This window comes from Cenococcum geophilum (genome assembly GCF_001692895.1).
Source record: "Cenococcum geophilum 1.58 unplaced genomic scaffold K441scaffold_19, whole genome shotgun sequence".
Taxonomy (NCBI): domain Eukaryota; kingdom Fungi; phylum Ascomycota; class Dothideomycetes; order Gloniales; family Gloniaceae; genus Cenococcum; species Cenococcum geophilum.
This window is the reverse complement of record NW_027137577.1, coordinates 1395391-1416567: the sequence shown is the minus strand read 5'-3', so window position 1 is coordinate 1416567 and position 21177 is coordinate 1395391. Positions and strand designations below refer to the sequence as shown.

The 21177-nt window shown below is 46.6% G+C and overlaps 6 protein-coding genes across 6 annotated transcripts; 4 read left to right on the top strand and 2 right to left on the bottom strand.

Annotated features, from left to right (window-relative positions):
- Positions 1-5666: 5666 nt before the first annotated feature.
- Positions 5667-7067, bottom strand: K441DRAFT_659379 (uncharacterized protein). The gene has a single exon (XM_067648518.1). The coding sequence runs from the start codon at positions 6656-6658 to the stop codon at positions 5801-5803; it is 858 nt and encodes a 285-aa protein (XP_067504435.1). The 5' UTR covers positions 6659-7067; the 3' UTR covers positions 5667-5800.
- Positions 7068-7500: 433 nt separating this feature from the next.
- On the top strand, positions 7501-8477 carry K441DRAFT_91819 (uncharacterized protein). Its single transcript, XM_067654541.1, has 2 exons — positions 7501-7613; positions 7673-8477. Exon 2 carries the CDS (start codon positions 7796-7798, stop codon positions 8345-8347), a length of 552 nt encoding a protein of 183 aa, XP_067504434.1. The 5' UTR covers positions 7501-7613; positions 7673-7795; the 3' UTR covers positions 8348-8477.
- Positions 8478-8607: 130 nt separating this feature from the next.
- On the top strand, positions 8608-9147 carry K441DRAFT_558945 (kinase-like protein; the record flags this gene model as incomplete). The annotated part of the gene is made up of 1 exon (XM_067643429.1): positions 8608-9147. A coding segment is annotated over one exon (540 nt), but the record flags the coding sequence as incomplete, so codon positions are not given.
- On the top strand, positions 8664-10986 carry K441DRAFT_91824 (uncharacterized protein). The gene is made up of 4 exons (XM_067654542.1): positions 8664-9143; positions 9223-9867; positions 10102-10704; positions 10755-10986. The coding sequence occupies exons 1-4, from the start codon at positions 9126-9128 to the stop codon at positions 10884-10886; spliced, it is 1398 nt and encodes a 465-aa protein (XP_067504432.1). The 5' UTR covers positions 8664-9125; the 3' UTR covers positions 10887-10986.
- Positions 10987-13619: 2633 nt separating this feature from the next.
- K441DRAFT_705392 (long-chain fatty alcohol dehydrogenase) lies at positions 13620-16414 on the bottom strand. Its single transcript, XM_067653593.1, has 4 exons — positions 15902-16414; positions 15630-15708; positions 15243-15588; positions 13620-15188 (listed from the first exon to the last, which is right to left on the bottom strand). The coding sequence occupies exons 1-4, from the start codon at positions 16273-16275 to the stop codon at positions 13780-13782; spliced, it is 2208 nt and encodes a 735-aa protein (XP_067504431.1). The 5' UTR covers positions 16276-16414; the 3' UTR covers positions 13620-13779.
- A 2156-nt stretch (positions 16415-18570) lies between these two features.
- On the top strand, positions 18571-20550 carry K441DRAFT_91759 (FYVE-domain-containing protein). The gene is made up of 2 exons (XM_067654540.1): positions 18571-19262; positions 19792-20550. The coding sequence occupies exons 1-2, from the start codon at positions 18843-18845 to the stop codon at positions 20155-20157; spliced, it is 786 nt and encodes a 261-aa protein (XP_067504430.1). The 5' UTR covers positions 18571-18842; the 3' UTR covers positions 20158-20550.
- Positions 20551-21177: the final 627 nt, after the last annotated feature.

Genomic DNA, 21177 nt, shown 5'->3' with positions numbered 1-21177 from the left:
TTCTCTAGAGGAGAACTAGCTCTCTATATAATCCTTCTGGGATACTAATAAAATCCTTTACCCCTTATCTATCTAACTATGTCTTTTAGGACGTAGATAGAATATAAATAAAACCTCCTACGGTCTTATCTAATATGTACCTTCTAGGGGATTCTGTTATATAAAAACTTGCTAAAAAAACACTAGACAAATATATAGTTCCTTTATTGTTAGTATATATACATTAGGAATGCAAAAACTTCTTATTTAAAAAGGAATCATTATAAATGGCTTTATATACAATATAAGACTTTATAACTACAGCCTATACTTAAATTAATATTATTACTGCTTATAATAGGGCTATATCTAATCCACATATGCAATACAAATATTTTATAGTAAAAACTGATTAGTACGATATCTAATTACAATGATATACTCTATATTATGATCTACATCCCCCAATTAAAGTGTTTTTGGTATAATATTACGATATTCTAACTTTTGATAATATTGTTAAGTCTCTCCTACCAAAATCGGTATAACTAGTAGAGATTTTCTATGGGAGGGAGCCTAATTTAGCTAGCAAGGTAGACGCTCTAAGCCTTTTTAAGTATAAAGCCCCCCTATTTATTGCTTATTAATCCAACGTAACTCTTTATATAACAATACTATTAGTATAACGATACGCTTAGCCGTATAAACCGTATTGTACTAACTAGTTTTTACTGTATAGCTATTGTACAGGCCCTTATAATACAAGATATTATAAAAATTAAAACTAAGTAAAATGCATAAACTGCTATTAAAGCATATATAAGGCATAAGAAAGAAAAAACTATATAAAATATAGGAGATGGAAGGCAAAGGCCTAATAGCTACGGGAATAATTATAACGTAAGTGACAGAGTTATGACGGCGATAGGGTTATGACGGTCGGCTACTACCGCCTTCCTAATGTAGATGGAACACCAAAATACTGCCAAAATGCCTCAGAAGTAGCCGTTGGGTCGTACACGCCGTCGGGTCGTGCACGCTGTCGTATTGTGCACGACCCAACGGCAACTTATAAGGCATTTTGGCAGTATTTTGGTGTTCTATCTATATTAGGAAGGCGGTAGTAGCCGATTGTTATAACCCTATCGCCGTTATAACTCTGTTACTTACGTTATGCTAAGTTATATAAATAAAAATAATAGATAATATACTAGGGGGATGTAGGCGGCTTTTTGGCATTTTTTACCTTTAATATTAGGCTATCCCAAGCCTTAATAAGCTAAAAGCAATGCTATATAAAATCGCTAGATTGAATAAAAATATAAGGGATATAAAGGATATAAAGGATATAAAGGAGGGGTTGCTTAGTAAAAAGACCCCTATAGATAGCTACAGTTAGTTTAAAGCTAGGATAATTAAAAATTAAATTTAATGTAGTAAATATAATATATATAGCTGGCTTATAAAAAGTATATAGCCGATTAAAGAGAATAAAGAAAGGTCTAAAAATAATAATAAATTTAAATATAAAAGGGCTATTAGGAATATAAAATATAAAAATGGAAAACTTTATATAAAATAAGTAGTGGCTAAGGAACAGATATAGGAGATAAAAACTTTAAATATTTTAAAGAGAATGGAAATAAAAAACCAAAAAAAAAGAAAAGGCGAAAGACCTTTGCTGGGGGTCTGCTACTTAACTATTATATAATACAACTGTGGTAGTATGGAACTCCGATTTAGGTCGACAGCTCTGCTCTAAAACTTATATTTAGATATTGACCTAGAAGCACGAACTAGTACTTCTCCTCGACCATCCTAAGCAGCGTGGTCAATGAACCGATTAACTTGGATTAATACTATATAGCAGAGCGTAGTATTAAGTAAGAACTTAAAAGTATATATTTTTCTATATTACACGGGTGAATAATATTTCTAAAATTCTTAAGATAATAATAGCAGCTCTTTATTGCAATTATCTACTAAACTACATACTGCTTGGTTACACGTAGTATAAATCCCATCAATTCGTCTAAGCAGGGTTTACTAATAAGTCGTGGCTTAAAACGTTTAGTTTAGGGTTAGCCGATGTCAAACAGGACGATTAAGAATGAGGACTCTTGTTAATCGGAAGTCCGTGCACCAATTGTAAGAAAAGAAGAACTTGTGTGTCGATTGATCTATGAAGAAAAAGAGGCTATATATATATAAGGTAGATGCAGGTACAGGGGGGGGGGTACGTAATAGGAAGTCGGTAACTGAGTTGGTGACCGAGTCGGTGACCGAGTCAAGGGGTAGGTAACTGAGTTGGCGGCATAACACCCGACTTAGGTCGATACACCCTCCCAGCTTAGCAGCAGTGCTGCTTAAGCTAATAATCAAAATTAAATCCAAATCCAAATCTTAGATAGGATATCGTCGGTAAGGCTATATATAGGCCAACTTTGTTAATAAGGCCGTAGGTTAGTAGCTACGTTATTAGTCTTCGTCTGGTTAATGCTAGCCGTACTAGTGTTTAGATCCTTATATACAGTTCAGCAATCGTCTATCTATACCTAGATCCTCCTATACACTTTAGTAATTGTCTATCTATGCCTAGATCCTCCTACACTATCTAATAATTGCCTATCTAATATCTAGCTACGCTGTAGTAGCTTAGTTGTTATCTTATCCTTAGTAATACGGTACTAGCGTTAATATAACATAGCAGTAAGGTACTAGCTCTGGGGTAATATAGTAGTAAGGTACTAGCTCTAGGGTAACGTAGTAGTAAGGTATAAGCTCTGGGTAAAAGCGGTAATATACTAGCTCTAGGGTAAAGCGGTAATACGCCAGCTTTATAATAACGTAGTAGTAAGGTACTAGCTCTAAGGTAGAATAGTAATATAATACTAGTAACTAGTTAGTATCTATAGGCAAATTAGCGCGGAGTCTTGTTGGTCCTTAATAGTACAGTACTAGCGTCTAGTCCTATCTAATACTAGGTCGCTACCCTATAAGCTTAAACTCTTAAATAGCTTTATCTTTAACTCTTACCTTATATCTAGCACCTAGTACCTACCTTATATTTAGCTTTACTGCCTTATATCTGGCTTTTAGTACCTACCTTATATCTAGCTGTCTCGTCTCTAGCGCGCTCTACTAGCTATAGCACTATAGGTATTATTGGTTATAATATTAGTAAAAGGACGTCGTTTAATGTAAAGGTAATTACGAGTATATTAATAACTAAAGTACCTAGATATAAGCCTATAGGAATAGCTAATTAAAAAAATAATCGGCGTATAGGAAACAACCCTAGGCTTATAACTATTAATCGGAAGTCTATATACTAATTATAAAAAAAGAAGAACTTATATATTAATTAATCTATAAAGAAAAAGAGGCTATATATATATAAGGTAGATGTAGGTATAAGGGGGGGGGGTACGTAATAGGGAGTTAATAACTAAGTCGGTAACTAAGTCAGTAACCAAGTTAAGGGGTAGGTAACTAAGTCGGCGGTATAACACCCGACTTAGGTCAACACACCCTCCTAGCTTAGCAGCAGTGCTACTTAAGCTAATAATTAAAATTAAATCCAAATCCAAATCTTAAATAGGATATCGTCGGTAAGGCTATATATAGGCCAACTTTATTAATAAGGCCGCAGGTCAGTAGCTACGTTATTAGTCTTCGTCTAGTTAATACTAGCCGTACTAGTATTTAGATTCTTATATACAGTTTAGCAATTATCCATTTATGCCTAGATCCTCCTATACACTCTAATAATCGTCTATCTATACCTAGATCCTCCTATACTGTCTAATAATTATCCATCTAATATCTAGCTACGCCGTAGTAGCTTAGTTATTATCTTATCCTTAGCAGTACAGTGCTAGCATTAATATAATATAGCAGTAAGGTGCTAGCTCTAGGGTAACATAGCAGTAAAGTGCAAGCTCTAGGTAAAAGCGGCAATGTGCTAGCTCTAGGGTAAAGTGGCAATGCGCCAGCTTTATAATAACGTAGTAGTAAGGTGCTAGCTCCGAGGTAGAATAGCAGTACAATACTAGCGACTGGTTAGTATCCGTAGGCAAATCAGCGCGGAGTCTTGTCAGTCCTTAGTAGTACGGTGCCAGCGTCTAGTCCTATCTAATACTAGGTCGCTACCCCATAAGCTTAAACTCTTAAGCGGCTTCGTCTCTAACTCTTGCCTTGTGTTTAGCACCCGGCACCTGCCTCGTGTCTAGCTCTGCTGCCTCGTGTCTAGCTCCTGGCACCTGCCTTATATCTAGCTGTCTCGTCTCTGGCGCGCTCTACTAGCTATAGCACTATAGGCATCGTCGGTCGTAATATTGGTAGAAGGACGTCGTTTAATATAAAGGTAATCTTAAGTACGTTAATGGCTAAAGTACCCGGACACGAGCCTATAGGAACAGCTGATTAAAAGAATAATCGGCGCATAGGAAACAACCCCAGGCTCATAACTGTCAATCGGTAGTCCGTGCACCNATTGTAAGAAAAGAAGAACTCGTGTGTCGATTGATCTATGAAGAAAAAGAGGCTATATATACATAAGGTAGATGCAGGTACAGGGGGGGGGGTACGTAATAGGGAGTCGGTGACTGAGTCGGTGACCGAGTCGGTGACCGAGTCGGTGACCGAGTCAAGGGGTAGGTAACTGAGTCGGCGGCATGACACCCGACTCAGGTCGACAACTCTGCTGTATTGAATATGGCTCTAGGGCCTCTATATACGTCAAGAAGTCGTCGTTAGCTTCATTTGATCTGCGACGTATTTGGTTACTTAGTTAAAGCCTCAAACGTCAGTGATTTGATCAAGGGCTGATGCGACTTCTAAAGTTTCACAGGTCGACAGCCGATGACCACACTGATCCCAAGCATCTCGGTCTAACTCCTACCACTACTTTACCAAAACGAATCGAGCTATTCTGAGCGTAAAGCGGCAACTTTTGGTCTACATAAGCCAAGCGGAATCCAGGATATTGTCTATTAAGAGTGCCACAGAGTCGTGATCAGACTTGCTAACAACCAACCAATCAATCCCGCAAGCCTTCGGCTTGATTGATTGCCTATCTGGGCGGTCTCTCGACTGATTGATTGATTGATTGATTGTATAGATTATGGAGCCTACACCAAATTCGACATAGCTTCGCTATATGGCAGAGCGGTGCACAAAAGGTCCTCCAGTAGCTGAAATCTTGCCAATTATGATGTATCAATCGTTGGAGTCGCAAGGCTGATGGGGCAGCTCATACAGAGGAAGGGTCTATATCTTGGCATAGTGTCGAGGCTCGCGGAGTGGACGCAGGAGTGCAAGAGGCACCTGTTGCATCGTTAGCTACTGCCTCAAGATAAATTGCTCTACTTACTCATCAAATCAGTGACCTTTTTGAACCCCGTGTGCTTCCAGCTGCCTAAAGCGGTATGCTTGCTATATTTGCACCCAGCCCTACAACAAAGTCAATACAAAATTTTACCACAAACTTTATATTCGCCACCTATATACATATAAAATCAATATGCTTTCAATCAGTGAATCATAGCTTCAAAAGCTTGATTGATTGCAAAATTTGAACCTTTCTGGTTGATTGGATCGGTTTGCTTGTTAGTAAGTCTGGTCGTAATCATAAACGACCGTAAGTCATGAAAAGATGCAAAAGAGACGCTCCACCGAGCTTTTCACCCCGGCACTCCTCCCCTCCACCTCCACATCCAAAAGGCCCAAGAACGCAAGAGACGAGAGTAGGAAAGCGAACCCAATCTGGCCTGCCAACAGTCACTCACCACCCCAACTCCCCAAAACCCCCGTACCCCCTTTACTCCTTAACCCTCAACCTTCTCCACATCCCCAAATGCTCAATCCCTTCCTCCCACCACCTCCCCTCTTTCGGCACCCCCTCGAACTCCTCCCTGAACCCAAACCTCGCCCACAACCCCTCGACACTAACCTGGGCATGCACCATCGCCAACCCGCGCCACCGCTCCTCCTCCTCGCGGCCCTCCAGCCGCGCCGCCTCCAAGGTCGCCGGCGACGGCGGCCGCAGTACCTGCGTCGGGTTGGCGGCGGCCCATTCGAGCGCCGCGTTGATTAGCAGCCGCGACAGCCCGAGTTTGCGGTAGGCGGGGAGGGTGGCGAGGCGGCCGAGCTTGACGAAGGGCTCGGTGGGGAGCGGGACGGGAGTGGGGGGGTCGGCGTCCGGGTGCGGGTCGTGTGCTGCTGCTGCTGCTGCTGTTGTTGTCGATGTTGTAAGGGAGTGCAGGTCGTGCGTGATGTAAGGGTTCGGTGGGTGCGGCGGCGGAATGAGGCGGATTGTGCCGACGGGGACGCGGGACGCGGTGGCTGAGCTGCGGCGGCGGTCCGCATCCTCCTGGTCCTCCTTGCTCGCTCTCCTTTTGTGCCAGGTGTGGGATTTTGGCGGCGACCTGCTGCTGCTGGTGGAAGTTGTGCCGACGGATGCATATACGATCCAGTGCCAGCTGCGGGCGTCGTCATCGTCAAGCTCGTTCGCGAGGGGCACGCCTTGCTCTTCTACGTAGACGGCTTCGCGTACGGACATTGCGTCTTTAAAGAGCTGGGGGATCGAGCCGGGTTGTTGGTCGGAGCGTTTGGTGCGGTTGTAGGCGGCGAGGGCGGCGCCAGGGGGTGGGAGGAGGGTTAGGAATTCGGTGGACATGATGTAGGTGAGATGGAAGCTGTGGTTGCAAAGCGCGGAGGAGGTGGGTGCTCGGTTTTATATTGAGGAGCGCGCTGGGGCGCTCAGATGGTCGTTATTGTAGGACCGGAGTCTTTTTCTTTTTGAGTTTATTGGAGTAGCGTCAGCAGTCCGAAGGGCGCTCCACCTTGTGAGACTGCGAGTGGGGATGTGTTGTTTGTAGGTTGGGAAAAAGACTCTGAAGGATTAAAGGGCGTGGATTAGGTGTATTTTAACAAGGCACACCACATGGGCTGACGCCCTGCAGCCAAGAAAAACACATGAGATGGAAAAGTCTGTTAGGCCGTTCCCGTTGGACCCCGGGGTTTTTATTACAGAACTACTAAGGAGGGGATGGCGGGGTAGCGGGATGGCGATGGCGGGATTGTCGCCAGAGCGTGTAGTGTTGTGTCAGGCGGTCTGAAAGGGTATGACGTCGCCGCATGGGAGCTTCTGGACCCTGATTTTAGCCCGGCTTTTCGGGGTCCAACTTGGCGGCCTCAGGCACGAAGCGGCTGATTTGAGAGCAGCCAATAGCAACCAAGAGCAACCAATACATTTTTAGCTACAAGCACAACATAGAAGTACAACTGGACTCTAAGGACATGTGAATTGGTCGCCGAAAGGGGATATATGTTTCTTGTTTCTCTGCCGCTTGTGGAGTTTCTGAAAGGACTTTTAGACCAAGTTGGAGCAGCCATGTCCATTGGATCTAGCATCAGTACCGAAGTATCAAATGATCACGTTCTGGATGTCAACAAAATGTAAGCACGGACCAACATAAGAAAGTCTTACGAGAGATGGTGGGCCTCGGAGCCTCATCTACCATTTCACGGGGGTTGGTCCTGTTACAACTACTTTCGACGGGCTCTTCTGGCTCTCTTAAGTCCTGGTTTCGATGCTGCGGTGGTCTGCTCTTCAATTTTGGGCCGCTCGAGTAGGCCAATCCATTTCTGTATCGTATTGTGTACATTCATTAGCTAATACGAGCAGTAGTGGGAGACCCTGTGTTCAACTACCCGATCCCCGTGAAGATACTCTCCCCTCTGCTCTCGTACCATATCCTCGAACAAGACCTCTCTTATCACATCATTAGGCTTCTCTGGTCCTCGGCTCATAATGAGACGTACAATGGCTATGAATCATGTTGAGGGGGAATTCCAGGTTAAAGAGAAGGCTGGGGTCGCAGAAGGGTCTAGATCTGCTCGAACATCGGCTACACGCGAGTCTATTGAGCTATGTGTTCCGCAGACCCCTCCTGAACCGGAAATTAGGAGGAAGAGCATTTCAACGGTTGGAACAATTGGGTCAGCTCTGAAGTTGGAACCAGCTGCAAACAGTGCTGCGGATTGCACGTCTGAGCTAGAACCCCAGCCCGGATTGCGTCCGATGCATGGACGTATTGCTAGTTCGGCTGCTGCAGAAATCGTCCCAGAGGGCTCGAAGATATCGAACGACAGCATATCCGACGAACGAAACCTGAAGCGGCTAACTTCAGTTAGCGTCCATACCGTGGGAAGCAAAAGATCCAGTAGCTCAACTTATATCACTGCGAGAAGTATCCGTAGTAGCGTAGCAACTTTCGAGACGGCAACGTCAGGACAGCGTAGCATCAACCGCGAGTCTACACTGTCAAGGTGCAACACTATCCTCTTTAGGATTGAATTCTAATTAGTACAATACTAACAAGATCTTGCAGGAGTTCATGGTATAATTGGCTCAAGTCCGAGGATTTAATTCCAGACCCTCTGGACGAGAAAGACTGGTCTGGTAGAGGCGAACATGCCGAGTTCCAACCGAATGAAGCGTCCAAGATATCGGAGCTGCTAGTAGTGGAGGAGCGCTTAGGACACTCAGCATATGCTCTCGTTGAAAGTGTTCGATGTAGAAGACTTCTTCTCGCCCGAAAAACCATATATTGCAACCGTCGAATGAAACGTACTGATGCAATTAGAGAGGTACAACAACTAAAACGGTCTCAGCATTCTCATATAGTTCAGGTTATTGGAACTTATACATTTAAGCAAGACCTTGCTATCCTGTTATATCCTGCAGCTGAATTCAATTTGGAGACGTTTATGGAGTCTATACTTGCCGAATCCCCTGGCTCGACCAACTATCTTCACAAGGAGGAAACTCAGCCAAAGTTACGGGCGATGGTAACCTTCTTTTCGTGCCTTAGTCGGGCCATCAACTTTCTTCATAGCAATGCTACGAAGCATATGGATATTAAACCGAAGAACTTACTTATAAAGGATTTACGCTACAACTCGCTTTCTTCTCAAGGTCCTTATAAGATCTATATCGCCGACTTTGGAATTACGCGTTCGTACAAGCGCGCCGCCGATGCTGAAACTGATTCGCCCACCTCCTTTACACCGTTATACGCTGCTCCGGAAGTTGTTGACCAACGCAAGCGAGGACTAAGCGCCGACATTTTCTCTCTTGGATGCGTTTTCACAGAAATGTTAGCCGTCTTTGCTGAATCAGATAATGAATCAAAGCGAAAAGACTTGCTAGCAGTTCTTTCGGCTGATGAGGAACAGCCCAGATCGTATCATGGAAACATTCCGCTTGTGACCCAGTGGCTGCGGGAGATTAATGGGCTTAATAATTGTAGTCCTCATTTCATCGAACTCAGCCCGTTACGGGATAGGATTTGGCAAATGATCGATGCCAACCCACTTCGCCGTCCCTCTGCAGATACTGTGGTTTCCTGGCTCGAAGCTCCCACCCCATGCTGCCTTTTGGGTACTGGCCCGGATCCGTTCTCCGCCGAGAGTCTTGTTAAGGAGACTGAGGGGATGGAAAAAAATGGCAGGACGATGAATAGCAGGAGAGTTGTATCTCTGTATCATCGGTGCGCTGCTCTTCAGGAGCGACTCAGTAGAGTTCCCGGATTAGATCATTGGTGGGAAGACAATAACCAAAGCATCTCAAACATCAAGACAACACTGGGCCCAGTTACTTCGCTCTGGCAGATTTTCAGACAAGGGATTCCCTTGGTAAGGCTGTATAACGCTCTAGACCCTGCTCGTCAGATAGCTATAAAACCAGATCTGGCGGAGGAGCAGAGAGCATGGGCCGTCGACTCGTTCTTAGACGCTTGCGAGAAAGATCCCAAGATTGATGATTTTCTATACTTTTGCCCCAACGACCTGTTTAATGATGATGTGGTAGGATTCAAGAAGGTGAGCACTTTTTCTTGTATGCTCCTCTTTACTGTTGACGAAAGCGTGAAACGGCCGAAGCGACCTGAACTAATACATTTATTTACAGGTCTTTAAGTTGGTCGATCATATCCTCAACCTCTTAGATCAAGCAAGCGTTCTAAGGCCTGAACATGTTACAGGTCTTTAAGTTGGTCGATCATATCCTCAACCTCTTAGATCAAGCAAGCGTTCTAAGGCCTGAACATGTTACAGGTCTTTAAGTTGGTCGATCATATCCTCAACCTCTTAGATCAAGCAAGCGTTCTAAGGCCTGAACATGTCAATGTTATAGCATCGAAATCGATTCTGCGGATACATAAAGAAACTGGTTCTAGCAATGGGAATCCTCATGTCCGAAATAGCTCGGAAAGAGTGCGCATCGTTGACGAGTTTGTCAGCAGCGAACGCGAATACGTCCAGGATCTCGAGGTTTTATATTCGTTCAAAGAAATTGCTAAGAAAAGAGACATAATCCTCAATGACGACGCCCGTGGAATTTTGTTTGGGCTACGCTCAACCTTGGAATTTCAATATCGCCTGTTACTCCGGATCGAGCAAATGTATGCTCTTCCAGAACATCGGCGGAATTGGACACAGATTTTCTATTTTCAAGGCCAAGCGTTCGGTGGTGCATTGTTACCTTTCCTGCATGATTCAAAAGGTAATGTAGGGGTGGCGACACGAAATCTCGATAAATATTTTACAACAGCAGGAGCACCAGTGAAGCTCTTCGAATCAATCACAGAACATAGCCATGTAATATCCTCTCTATTGCGGCCAGTGCAACGCTTAGTGAGATATCGGTCATTTCTAATGGTGCAAAACTCTTTGATCAGCTATTTCATTCTCGTGCTTACCGTATACAGCAATTTCGCAGCACTCTGGAGCTTGGCACAAATGAGAACGACGAAATGACGGTAGCAATAGAGGCGTTATCGGAAATTATTGGTCATGCTAGCCTAGTAGTAGCCCGAGAGAAGCTCGGAGCAGTGATGTAACCGGTTTGGACCGGTTCTAGAATTTGCCTTCAAACCGATCCAAAAATCAAATTAAAGCTCCAAACCGGTTCTAGAACCGGTTCAACCAGATAAACCAGATAAAATAGTATATATTTGAGTATAATGTACTATATAAAGTAGTAGAAGAGTTTAAGGGAGGGAAGGAGTAGTTAAATAGAGATATAAAACGGTTTAGGACCTATCTAGCTTGAGCGACGTTAGCGGCTAGTTTAATGGTTAACGAATTGATAAGAGGCGCGGATTTACTATCACTAGTCTTGGCATGGTGTTGAGAAGCAGGTGAGAGATTCTGGCTCAACTGCATTTGTCCCCATCTTCTGGTGCTTCTGCTTTCTACTACCAGAGACCTTACTAATGCGCTTTTGAGCAGGAGCCTTGCCCGTAGCACGGCTACTACTAGCATGACTACTACCACCTCCACGCGTTGTTCGGCCGGTCGCAGTGACGGAGCTCTCCATAGGATTGGCGGTATTAAACAATGAGGGCAGCAATAAGGGCGACAGTAAGAGTGCCAAGATAAGGGCGACGCGATAAGAGCGACGCGACGAGAGCGACGCGAGAGTGACGCGATGAGGATTATCTACAAGGCTTCAGCGGATCAAATCGGGGTGTCGCTGCACTACAGAACAATCCTTGATATACAGCTTGGTAAGTGTATAGCAGATTCAATAGGCTCGGCTCCTTAGGCTCACTACTTAGGCTCTATACTACCTCTAGATCTGGTTTTACTGGTTGAACCGGTTCGCGTCAAGCTCCAAAACCGATCCAAATTAGACCAATCAAAGCTCCGAACCGGTTCAAGATTTGAATATTGGAAAACCGAACCAATCCAAAATAGAACCGGTCCATTTGCATCACTGGCTCGGAGACGTAGCGACCGATTTTGTGCGCCGAGTAAAGGATAGGAAAGGCATGTGTCTTGGAGACTACGGAAAACTAATACTTCATGGCACTTTCCAAGTGCAAAAAGATGTCGACGGACGCCCGCGCGAGGTAAGAGAATTATATCCGTACATGCTTATTCAATTTTTGCCGGTGATGTGGTATAATTTTGCGTTACACTGCGCGTTCGAATGCGAGGACTAATAACCGAGTTTCCGAATAGTACAAAATTTATCTTTTTGAGTTCATTCTATTCTTCTTGTTAGAGGAATTTCCAGGTAGGATTCGCAAGAAGCTTTCCGGCGGAACAGTGAGTTCGACGCTTCGCTTATGCGGTGTTGTGTGGATTAAAAGAATCACGGGGACTATGTCGCTGAGAAGATCCTCCGGTATGTCCCTTGATCTCAGCTTTGGTTTAGATATTTTAAAGATTTAATCTGACGGCACAATGTGCAGGACATTATGATTTACAAATATTTCTGGGTGAAGCAGCAAAATTCAAATTTCTGGCTATACGTTTCACAACAGACGAGATGATGAGGAAATGGAAAAGCCAGATTGATGCCCAAAGACAAGCATGGAAAGAACTTGCAACGCTGTCCTCTCCTTTCTTCAGAAACGCTGGCGGAATGCCCGTCTCTGACTTGCACGCTCAAGAGTACTTTTCCAGCGACGACGATGTGGACGAAGGGGACGATATTATGGCTCTGCTACTAGAATTATGATCAAAGCCTGGCACTACCTCGCAGAAGCCTGATCCGCTGAAGGCCGAAGACGCATAGCCTTTCATTTCTCCGTATGGCATGGTGGAATATACTCGATTGAGGGCGAGAAACTCTGAATTGCTGAAGCTGATTGCTCTAGCTCCCTTATTTGTCCTTCCACTCCCCTTGCCATCATTGATCAAAATCCAGGTGCATTATTCTGCCATATACGGTTTTCGAGCCCTGGAAGTACAGCCAACAATTCGCTTCGAGGATATACGACACCTCATCGAAGTGGAAGTGCTATATCCCCAAGATGTTGTACCCCATAAGTTGAAATACATCGACCGAGACGAAACTGTTATCATCCAGTCCGACGGAGAACTGGCCGCCGCTTTCCGGACCTGGTGGGTTGGGTTTGGTCAACATGCGGACCCGGACCAGCTTGCTGGCAAAAGGTTGCTTGCAATGGACCTATTCTATCATCCTTGATGGATCATCGGAGGGACGTGATCCAAGGTTTTGTCTGGTTGTTTCGAAGTTAGTTGCCGAAGTCCGCACCCGAGAAGATGCCTATCGGGTATGAAGATGAATGGAAACTCTCTTTTAGATAAGAATTCGAAGTCGTCGCAGTCACGTTGCAGCAAACCAATTCCGCTCGTACTCGAATAGTAAGTCTTCTGTAATCTTTCGTCTATGGAGTACCCGTCCCTCCCTTTAAATCACACCGACTGACTGTTGTTCAGGGTTTACTTTGCATCCAATAACGGCAACTGGTGGAATTCCAAGTTTGAACGCCGCATTTCTTGGTTGTAGAGAGTTTAACGCTGCTAGAGCCGCTGCCATAGAGTTTTTCTGCGCCGGCAAGAACCAAAGGGTGATAGTCGAATATCAGACCATAGGGCAACTTTATGGTATAAATTCAATGCCTACTGATCCTCTGACCATGCCGAGCCTTTAGAATGACGTCTGCTAGCATCTATAGGCTCTATTACTAATTTATATTGGAGTACCTTAAGGATACTGTTTACTTATGTTAGAACGCAGAGCTCCACTGCGGGCTAGAACTACGTTCTACGTATTGCAGGCTACTGCATGATTGCGTTCGTACACATTCGTCGCCAACGGCGACCTTCACCTCATGGAGTTTTGATACCTGTGCACCCTACGTGATAAGTGATAAACTAGCGAAGGGAGCGAGTTTATATATCCGATAGGGCGACGCCAAACCATCTAGCATAATTTACAAGTCTCAAGTTTACAATACTCAGTCGAGTTTTTCCCTACTACAGTTTTGCACCCTCCTGCACCACACTCTCCCTCTGGAGCTCTCGTCCAATATTCCTCGATATCCAATCTGAAATCGCCATGTTCGTGACCATAGGATTCACCCCGCTCGCGCTGGGAAACACGCTCGCGTCTGCTATAAATAACCCCTCTGTGCCCCATACCTTGCCAGTCGGGTCCACAACGCCTGTCTTAGCGCTCGAGCTCATCCGGCACGTGCCCATCTGGTGGGCCGACACAAACATGGACTCTGGGGATGGGAAGCCTGTGTTCCTGATCTCATTTAGCCATGCGTTGAACCGCACGTCGTTGATGCCGTCCACATCGTCGGCGGGATTGATGTCGCGAACAAAAGTTGACACGCCTGGGATGACGGTGAAGATCTCGGTCGCGCCAGCAACATACTGGATCTTGGCGAGTGCGACAACGCCTTCCAGGATGTGGCGTTTGTCAAAGGCCGACGGGTGGTATTTGAGTCGGACGCGGCCGTCAACGGGGTCGGGATAGACCTGTCCGGTGTCGCGGTCGCGCGAGATCGAGATGTATCCGACCATGTGCTTCATTCGTGCTGCCGAGACCTTGTAGTCGAGTCCGCCTTTCCACGGCAGCCAGATGAGCCAGGATGATGGGATCATGTTTGTCGCTTCCAGCTTGATTCCGTGGCCATTCCCGTCTAGGTTCTCGTACTCGCTGACGATTGCTGTCAGAATCGCACCTTCCCAGGGTTTGACTTCTTCCTTGTGGATGGCTCCAACTAGCGACACGGGATGCAAGTGGAGGTTCCGCCCGATGTGGTAATTCTTGACGCCGGAGCGGAGGAGAAGCAACGGGCCCTGCATCGTGCCAGCAGATACAATAACCCTCTTTGCGCGAATCAGGACATCCCGCTTCGTCGTTGAAGGCCCGGCAACGCCTCCGTTTACGTCGCGAGAAGCCCAAACGCCCTTCACACCAACTGCTGTTTTCTTCCCATTTTTCATTTCGAATAGGATTTCTTGTGCGCTAAACCCCTCGATGAATTTGGCACCGCTTCGGGCTGCGTCTGGAAGGAATGAAACCACAGGTCCCTGTTTCTCACACGATCCGCAGCCGAGTGTGCAGTGGCCACAGTAGTGCTGTTTGCCTCCTGTGTTTTGCGGTACGGGCCTATTGGTCCAGCCGAGCTTCCTTGCGCCTTCTAAAAGGACCTTGTTTGTGTAGTTTTGCTTGACGTAGTCAGCTGATACGCCCATGCGATCACACACGCGGTCCAGACACGTCTGGAATTCTGCTGATGTGAAGAAAGGGAGACCTCGTTCCGCCCATTCTTTGCGAACGTAGCCTTGGGTTTGAAGAGATGCGGACCAATTGACCGTGCCTCCACCACCCCAAGCCTGCCCTGCTACCACGCTCACGGTGGTGTCATCCGCTGGTCAATGTTAGCCGATGTTAGTGTAAATGATGTTTATAGAAAAGGCCATACAAGATATGAAAGCTCCATTCATGAACAAATGGTTGGAAGCGCCTGTCTCTGTCATGGGAAAATGTTCCGGAGTCCAGTGATACGACCTCTCAACAACAAGCACTCGGTGTCCAGCTTCCGAGAGGTTCTTTGCGCCGACTCCTCCACCGCACCCACTACCGATAATGACTACATCTGTCTCAATGGTCTCCGCACCGCTTCCTGGTGGGACCTGAATGAACTCGTAATCGAATCCTTTGCCTGGAGTCATGCCAACTGGAACCCGCGGATAGCCGAGCACACGAGGGAGAGTTGGGCTGACTTTTAGCCAGGTTTGCTTAGAGAGCATCGTCAATGACCGATAGAGCTGTCGAAGCAGTGGCAGCCTTGCTGTAGCCAGCTTTGGACAATGGCCTCGCGGATGTGAGTTGGCTGCTCCGAAATCGGGGTTGTGTATCCTGTCATCACCAACGATCCAGCACGATTACTGAATTGCGTGTTAGTGTTGAGTCATGTGGTTGTTACAGAAGACATGCTTGATCGACACTGAGATGGTGGAACACTCATTGCATTTTTTTTAGATTTTGAATAGAGATTCATGACTAGTAGCTGGGATATATGGATCTCAAAGACTTGCGAACAGCTAGTGTAGAGTAGTCAGCGAAACGATCCTGGCTTACTTGAGAATGTTCAGGACCAAAGTCAGTCCCTTCTTGGTACTTTGCGGCATGTAAAACCCGAACAGACGGTAAAGCGTCTGTTGGAATGCAGGGTCCGATGACGCATTTTCCTTCAGGTAAGCCGTTACAACTGCATCGTCCGTCCCCTGTGGGGCGAGCCCTTTCAACGTGTTCAAGGCTGTGGAGTAGCCATTATCCGTGATGGCCAGCTCTAAGCTTGGATTGGCCTTAGTGAAGGGCTGAATCGATGGTATAACGGCGTCGGTAATGGCTAGGAGTGTCTTCCATTGCGCCGGGGTCAGAGGATCAACCTCCGGAAGAGGCTGAAGAGGTGCAGCCTTTGGCGTAGCCGTCTCGGTGGGAAGAGCTGACATATTTGGAGAATGTCGTGAAGCTTGCTTCCTCGAGGCTTAGCTTAGTCCATTAGTGGGCGTTATAGGTGTTTTTGTTGTTGACCGTCGGCCAGTTTGATTGGCTGTCTCCGGCTCACACCAGACATCAACTGCACCCAGTATCGGGCTGCCCCTCAAAGTACAGCACCCAGGCGCGTCCGGTGGTTAGCGTGTTTTATTAACTTTCCCTTAAACAGCAAAAATACCAAAACTTCCCCTTCAAAAAAGCCGTGCAGACGTGGCTGCGCTAACCAACGGAATTGACGAGAGGGTGTAAGATGCATAAATGGGGTCCAGTGGCTCCCCGTGCTTTACCAAGCCGATCCAGCGGGGCATGGGGTGAATACGTGCGTATGCGGAGGGCATCCGTCTGTCACGCATACAAATGCGGGAGACGCAGGCCTAGCTTAGTGTTGTGCCTGAGGGACTTGAATCCTGACGAACCGAGGGAGGTGGCACAGACGACTTAGCAATGAAGCTTAGACGGCCGTTCTGTTTATCTCACTGCAAGACGGCCATCACGTGCAGATTAGATAAGCTTCCCTCATCGTCTGACATGCTGTTCAATTTTTTGGTAGAAGCGAGCGCTGGGAAGAATGAACGGTTTTACTAAAATTTAGGCAATATAAAGTTGTAGAGCCTAATAAAATATTTAAAATAGCCTAGCAGTTATTATCCTATGCAACGGTTGCGTCCTACCATCAGGTGATCCGTGCGCTGGCAAAACAACAATTAGGCTTTCCGACTTAATCCGATTGGGCTGAATCTTATCGATAGCAGCGGGACGAATTGTACTACGGTATCAGGCATAAGTTTCGTTAGTACGAAAATTAGCGTGAAATATTAGCCAGGATTCTTACTAGGATTTTCTACCAATCAGTCCTATAAGATCTTTCAGCGCTCTTACTAACTATTTATTATAAAGTTACCACTGCAAGCCAAGAACGCCACCATACTAACGAAACTTATGCCTGATACCGTAGTACCGCTGCAAGGGATTGGATTTAGGTTCCTGTCTATATAAAGCTTCTATATTAATAATAAAATGACTGTAAGGCATAATTGCCAGGTAAACGGTAGGGAGCAGGCAAGGCGAGCAAGAGTTATAGGAGTCGATGTAAGAGGACGATATGGTAAAGAGTATACCTGAGGCAAAACCTCGTACAGAGGAAGGTGCTTATCAGGAGGTGCCAAGCCCAGCCAAAGGCTAGGCCTTGACCTACCCCTGAGTAGGCCTTGGGCAAGGCTTCGGGCAGTAGGGATTTTATCCCTTACAATAACTAAGAAAAATTAAGTAAACAACTTAATAGTATATTATTCTCTATGTTCTTTTTAATAAAATTACCTTTTAAAGCATATAAGTTATAGTTATTACTTAATTTGAGCTCGAGAATTGTTATATAGCTTATATAAAAATCCAAACGGGAGACTGGGCCTACGGTGAAATTGATCAAGGTGGCGGGCTGGGGTCTGGAGACCCGCATCACCCGGTTCTAAGCGAGAGGCAAGCTGGAAGGCACTCTGATTGGACAGAGATAAGGCTCCAGTCACCGGGCCCCAAAGCGGCAATGGCAAGCTTGGCGTGCAGCGGGCAATCCGGGATGATCCCGGCGGAAGGAGTTCTTCCCACGAGGCGGTTCAGAGTGGGCAGGTGTCAACGAGATGGAATTGCTGAGAGAAAAGGCGGCCGTTCGCTGTCATGACTGCTCCGCGCGGGCCGAAATCCGTGGCGAAACACCACATAACATCACCACTACATGAATCACAGCGGTTTGTCTTGGGCTCTATAGCGGCCATTGTCGGCCGTGGAGCGTGAGCAGTTGCCCAAAGAAATTAAACCGCTTTGGCTACCACGGTAGAAGCGCTCCGGTGGTACCCACCTGCAGGCATCTCGACTGGACGGAACTGCCCAGAACAGCCATCGTTCTGATTGATCGTGGACCCTTCAGCCTCGATGTGCAGACCGTTATTCTTTATTTCTCTCCACCGTATTCCCCCGACCATGCAGTGCTGCGAAACTAAAGAACCGCGCTGTCAGAGCGTTGCCGTCCTGCGAGTAATGCTCTGCTAGCAATTGCATTGAGCGACGTATCGATTAGGTCCTCGTTGCATCCCTTCGCCCATCCTTATCGCTCACCGCGTCCGCGCCTGCACGTCAGCGTCGCCAATCGCCGGTCGACCTCAACAATCGCCAAACCTCAGACGAGCGTCTTTTTAGCAGAGCTCCCCAGCCTGTACAGCCGGACAGCCTCTCTCTTCTGGCTGTGGGCCTGCTGCAGAACCGACTGTAAAACCTCCTGCTTCGACTGCTCGACCAGGACTCTGACCTCCGACACTCCTACCTCGTCCCTACTCTTTTTGCCTCTTGCGAGCACACGATCCGTCACCGTGCTCGAAACGAGCCTCCAGATAACAACCCGATTCACTTCGATTCACCTCCCGGAGCTTCCACTCGACTCCCCGGAGCCCTCCGACCGTCTTAATATCTTAATTAATACATCTCGCAGCGTCGCGCCGTTGCAATACCTTCTACACTCGACACTCTCACCATGGCTGCCGATTTCTCGACTGCACCGGCTGTTGTATCGCCTCCAGCGTTCCAGCAGCATGCCTACAAGACATCTGCACCCTACACACCCATGACTTCGGGCACAACTACTCCCGCAAACGTCTCACCCACATCTCCACGAAATACCAGCAACCTCTCGACGCTTCACCTTCACATGCGACCTCCCAAGTCACCACTCTACGTGCCAGCCGTGTTGCGCCCGACGGAGAAGCCAGCTCGGCAGTCGCCACCGAAGAATGCGGACTCTGGCTTGGATAGCGCCGATAGCAGCTGGAGTGCATCAGGACGGCGCGCGACGGGTGATAGTCTGGAATCGGGCATATCTAGAGTTGTCACCGAGGAGTGGAATGAGGAGATTCAGGGTCCAGTGACGGGACCTCCGTCACGAAACCACTGGAAGGTATGTATTTCGCAACATTTCGCAACAGTCTTGCAACAATCTCGCAACAATCTCGTACTTCTACCACTCTGTTAGCGTACTATTAGCATGTCGCGTGCTTTCCTTTGTATTGTTTTCGTCACCCTTCCACCTTTTTTTTGCCGTTACGTACAATGCTCCTCTAGTGCCGGGCCGGATTTCTTTGCGTTCCTCTTCGCGGGTTTTCGGGATTCCGCACAACTTTGCGAAAATGCGAAAGTGCAAAAAGCATGAGAAGTCTGTGGTTCCGTGTAACTCGGAGGTAACAGCGGCGCACTCTCCCCTTTCTAATGAAGCGAGACCCTTACGACTCCTGTTGACTGAATTGCGCCATCCCGCATTATAAGGTCCACGAGCCGTCTCACTCTTTCATTTACCCCCACGCTAACTCCTTTCGCCTACGCGCAACTGGCCCCCTTCATCACACCTTCGCTTCCCCACTTTTTACTGTGCATCTTTATAACCCCAAACATGCTCTTGTCCAATCATGCTGACCCTGTTCAAACTCCAGCCTGACAATTCGACCTCCGTCTGCAGCGCCTCCGCTTGCCACAAGCCTTTCTCCTTCTTCGATCGTCGACACCATTGCAGACGCTGTGGTGGCATTTTCTGTGGCGCCCATAGCTTGAACAATGTTCGACTGAACCAGCATGCTCTTTTCCACCCCAGTGGTTCGTACTACCGTGCTTGCGACCGCTGCTTCAGTAACTACAGAGACTGGGAATCTCGGCGAAAGAGCATTGCGGGTAGCGAGAACTCTGGGAGTAGCAATGCAGTTTGCATCGACTCTCCTACTGCTGCCAAACGCCCCGATGCACTGCGCGTTGGGAGCCTAGCCTCCAGCGTACCATCAAATTGGGCTTGGAGTACCTTCTGAACACGGCCACTTCTCTGAATCGCTTCGAGCGAAGCGACTCGATTTCATGGCGTTACGGTAATCATACCCACAATACCCATTTCTCACGGACTCAACATCGTTCCTGCTTCTCCATTCCCACCAATGTTTCTGCATCCAGCCTCTCAGCGGCCTGGCATCGGCGTCTCTCGGTCTTGGTGTTTCTAGGCCTGCATTTTCTCTACGATTTCCGCTTCAGCGAACTCTTCCAGAGACGATATCCATCCTAGACATCCTGTATTGTTTGGTTTTTCTTCGGGTTTTATTTTCAACACGACTTGCGTATATCCCAGATCACGGTTTGTCTTTTTTTTTAAAGAAAAGAAAACTGCAGCAGCTGGTTGCTCATCTAGAATTTCGTCTTATTCTACCCTTCGTTTAGAAGAAGGGGATTGGACCGGAATGCGGCGCTTGGTGTTTGGTGTCGGCGTTGGAGGATCTCTGGTTTGGGATTGCATGGGTTCATTCTTGTGTAATGCTGGTTTCCTTGTGACCAGGGCGTTCGGGAAGATAGGCTGATTATGAGAACCACGGTGTGCGTATAATGATAATGGAGATGGTAAATATAAATGGTTCTACCGTAAGCTCTTAGTGCTTGTATGAGTGATCGTGCTTGCCGTCAGTACTCTGTATGCGACAATATTATGCTGGTGGAATCTTTGTGTTTAGTAACTCATCGTTTGACCCATTGTGCTTTGAGAAGCTGAGGAAGTAAAGTATGGGTATAGGATTTCAATCCCGGTAATCGGCGTGGCGTTGGAGGACTGCCTATTTCGATAATGCTAAGTTTTTCGGCCAAGGTTGCATAAAAGAGCTATTGACAGTCGAACTATCCATCCTTAAGTAGGAGCCATACATGCAGAGGATATTGAAATAATGCGCATATAATATAACAAAATAAAGGCCTGCTTGCTGAGGGTGCTGAAAACTAAAAAAAAAGGGTGAAACGTGAAGGGAAAAGAATTGCAAAAATCGACAAATATAAACGTTTCATTGGTTGAA